Raw genomic sequence first — 4012 nt, 5'->3', positions numbered from 1 at the left:
AGGAAATCTTTAATGTACCAGAAATAACAACAAAAGGAAAATTTTTTTCATAGTTAATGTTCAGAGATATCCGTATAATAGAAAAAACCTTAAGAAATTAGGTAAGGGCATTAACCTGTACAAAGGAAAGGTAAGACTGGACCACATATCAAAACCTGTTAATGCCGTTATTGTCATAAAAAAATAAATCAATAAATAAAAACGACGGATTCCTGTTCAGCGGCATCAATTCCTGTGGTAGGGGAGGAAGACAGAAAGAAATTCTCTGAATAAAGGAGCTGCCGAGTGTCTTTGTTGAATTACAGAAAAGGATGGTATAAAAAAAAAAAAAATCTTCATTTTCTAAATAATGGATTTTCAGTACCTTTTTTTTTTGTGTGATTTGTACGATGGTGGGAGGAATCTGAAAAAAAGAAACATTTTACCAATACTTGATTCATACATGCTGATATATTACACGTATATTACTTCAAAAAGAATGTATAAACGTCATCATTCCTGCCGAAGACTAAAAGAATTAGCTTTCTTTTTATAGCAAGTCTTATCTTTTATTGCATGAATTAGATATACCATATACTGTTATAATAAGCAACATATTTTTTTTTTAATGTGTTTCAAATGTCACAGGGCATATTTCAAATACTTACGGTAGTGTGATTTGTGTCTTTTTGTTTTCTTACTTTTCTTCTGGTGGTGGTCTTCTAAACTCCACACTGGTGTCTCCGACTTTGAGGTCACCATGTGGGTTAAAAATGATGATGCCTTTTGAGAGCATCTTATCAATAGTCTGGAAACAATACCATCAGGAGACAAGGGAAGCGTGTTAAGTGATTGGAATTGAAGCATGCTATCAAACAGTCTGAACAGATATATTAAGGCAGGAATTGAACTATAAGTGACGACGGACGTTCATATAAGCTCACCTGAAATAAGATATGGTATTCATCGGCGTCTAAGCCAATCTTTTCTGCAATGGCCTTTAGCAGGTGCCCGGTCCCAAATGCGCCTTCTAGAGAGATAAATTTTAATACTTCCTTCATGTAATACGCCCTTCTCTGACGATTCGCCTGCTTCTTATTTGCAGGCGGAGCCTTGATGTAGCTCGTGGGCGTTCTTTGACTCTCAGACGAGGCCATGAATGGCTCAGCCACCTGAAAAAGAGAAGTTGAAATGACAAAAAAGCCACGGCAAGCAGTCTTCGTTTGGCACGTTAGTTTTGGAAGTGTGGCGTGCTAGCCCATGGTGTGTTATTCATGTGTAATTTAACCCATGGCTTTGCTGGCCCTTAGGAGTAAATTAGTTACCCTTGTGACCTTACCTGATTTCAGCTTTCTTGAAATGGCAGGAAAAATGTATTTTTTACTAGTGCTATGAATATCGATGGTGTTATTTTTATTATAAGTTTTATAATTATATTATAATTGATTTATTAAAAGTATTGTTGGGGCACTTTGACGCGTTCACCTCTTCCTCCAACTATCGCGATCCTCGGCCAGCCTGCTACATTCTGTGATCCTTCTTCCAGTCCATCTTTGAATATCGCTAAACCAGTTCAATCTAGGTCTTCCCTGCTTTCTTGTGCCTTCCACGGTCCCGTGCATGATGGTATGCGGCGCGTCACGTGTCCGAACCACAGCAGTTTCCTTCTTCTGGCCATTTCAAGAAGTGGTTCGAACGATCCTGCCTTGTCAGTGATCTCTTGAATTATGGAGACGTTGGTACGGTGATCCCGGTAGCTGACTCCCAGTATGCGTCGAAAGCAACGCATTTCGAAAGCCTTCAGCCTCCTTTCCAGTCAAGTGTCAATGACTCGCATCCATAAAGCACTATAGACGTAACGAGAGCGTGCAAAAGCCTGACCTTTATTCCCACTCGAATTTTCTTGCTGTTCCAAATGTTATTCAATTTGGCCAGTTGTGCTGTCGCTCTTGCTAGTCTGGTGGTGATTTCTTTTTGTGATGTCATATCTTCGTTCAAGGTGGATCCTAAGTATTTAAATGTCTCCACTGTTTCCAAACGTTGTGATATAGCACACGTTGATGATCTCTGCACTTTTCTCCTAGAATTCGAACGTTGCAAATTTGTTCTGCAGTGCTGCGTCCTTCTCGAAAGCCAGCTTGCTCGTCTGCCTGGGCTTATGCACGCTTAATGGATGGAGTGCGAATGGACACGTTATATTTTTTAAGCAAATCGCTCCCCCCCCCCCCCCCCCCACACACACCACAACAAAGCACAGTTAACCCAGAACTGAAGACACTGATGTGCTAAGGTCTTCAAACTATGCATTTTCATATTCGCCCCCCCCCCCCCCCGCCCCCACCTGTTATAGACTCGCTCCGCCGCCTATGGTACAAACAATATCTAGTTAAATGTAAAAAAAAACAAAAAACAAAAAAAAACTATAGAATTAGAAAGACCTTCTTAAATTGACTTACGGGGGAGGCTCTAGGTTCGGGCGTCGCAGTGAGGGATTGACGCTCCCTCTGCCGCGTCCGTCGCAGGTGAGGAAGGAGCAACTTCCAGGCCAGGAGAATCGCCACGATGACCATCAAGGGTAGCATCGCCATTCCGAGGGCGTGGAGCGGGAGGCGCGTGCGAGGGCGACTCCGAGGGCGACTCCGAGGGTGACTCCGAGGGCGTGGAGCGGGAGGCGCGTGCGAGGGCGACTCCGAGGGCGACTCCGAGGGTGACTCCGAGGGCGTGGAGCGGGAGGCGCGTGCGAGGGCGACTCCGAGGGCGACTCCGAGGGTGACTCCGAGGGCGTGGAGCGGGAGGCGCGTTCGAGGGCGACTCCGAGGGCGACTCCGAGGGCGACTCCGAGGGCGACTCCACACACATACGAACGCACACACACACATACGAACGCACACACACACACACTCACACATACGAACGCACACACACACATACGAACGCACACACACACACACTCACACATACGAACGCACACACACACATACGAACGCACACACACACATACGAACGCACACACACACACACTCACACATACGAACGCACACACACACATACGAACGCACACACACACATACGAACGCACACACACACACACACACACATACGAACGCACACACACACATACGAACGCACACACACACATACGAACGCACACACACACATACACACACTTGCGCACCCATACAATCCCACAAATCCCCGAGTCTTTCTGTCTGCGTTTGCAAGTGCTTGGAAAATGCAAGACAAGGCCCGCGCCTTCCAGGACGGCAGACCAGGCCCGCGCCCTCCAGTACGGCAGCCAAGGCCCGCGCCCTCCAAGACGGCAGACAAGGCCCGCGCCCTCCAAGACGGCAGACAAGGCCCGCGCCCTCCAGGACGGCAGACAAGGCCCGCGCCCTCCAGGACGGCAGACAAGGCCCGCGCCCTCCAAGACGGCAGACAAGGCCCGCGCCCTCCAGGACGGCAGACAAGGCCCGCGCCCTCCAGGACGGCAGACAAGGCCCGCGCCCTCCAGGACGGCAGACAAGGCCCGCGCCCTCCAGGACGGCAGACAAGGCCCGCGTCCTCCAGTACGGCAGACAAGGCCCGCGCCCTCCAAGACGGCAGACAAGGCCCGCGCCTTCCAGGACGGCAGACAAGGCCCGCGCCTTCCAGGACGGCAGACAAGGCCCGCGCCTTCCAGGACGGCAGACAAGGCCCGCGCCTTCCAGGACGGCAGACAAGCCCCGCGCCCTCCAGGTAGGCAGACAAGGCCCGCGCCTTCCAGGACGGCAGACAAGCCCCGCGCCCTCTAGGACGGCAGACAAGGCCCGCGCCCTCCAGGACGGCAGACAAGGCCTGCGCCCTCTAGGACGGCAGACAAGGCCCGCGCCCTCCAGGACGGCAGACAAGGCCCGCGCCCTCCAGGACGGCAGACAAGGCCCGCGCCCTCCAGGACGGCAGACAAGGCCCGCGCCCTCCAGGACGGCAGACAAGGCCCGCGCCCTCCAGGACGGCAGACAAGGCCCGCGTCCTCCAGGACGGCAGACAAGGCCCG

General features: G+C 50.6%; 2 protein-coding genes across 2 annotated transcripts; both read right to left on the bottom strand.

The window, feature by feature from the left end:
• LOC125038363 lies at positions 1-1579 on the bottom strand. The gene is made up of 4 exons (XM_047631861.1): positions 1465-1579; positions 924-1151; positions 648-787; positions 1-403 (listed from the first exon to the last, which is right to left on the bottom strand). The coding sequence occupies exons 2-3, from the start codon at positions 1134-1136 to the stop codon at positions 677-679; spliced, it is 324 nt and encodes a 107-aa protein (XP_047487817.1). The 5' UTR covers positions 1137-1151; positions 1465-1579; the 3' UTR covers positions 1-403; positions 648-676.
• Positions 1580-2445: 866 nt separating this feature from the next.
• Positions 2446-2838, bottom strand: LOC125038344 (mucin-1-like). Its single transcript, XM_047631822.1, has one exon. The coding sequence runs from the start codon at positions 2836-2838 to the stop codon at positions 2446-2448; it is 393 nt and encodes a 130-aa protein (XP_047487778.1).
• Positions 2839-4012: the final 1174 nt, after the last annotated feature.

This window comes from Penaeus chinensis, chromosome 3 (assembly GCF_019202785.1).
Source record: "Penaeus chinensis breed Huanghai No. 1 chromosome 3, ASM1920278v2, whole genome shotgun sequence".
NCBI lineage: Eukaryota > Metazoa > Arthropoda > Malacostraca > Decapoda > Penaeidae > Penaeus > Penaeus chinensis.
This window is presented reverse-complemented; position numbering and strand designations above follow the sequence as displayed.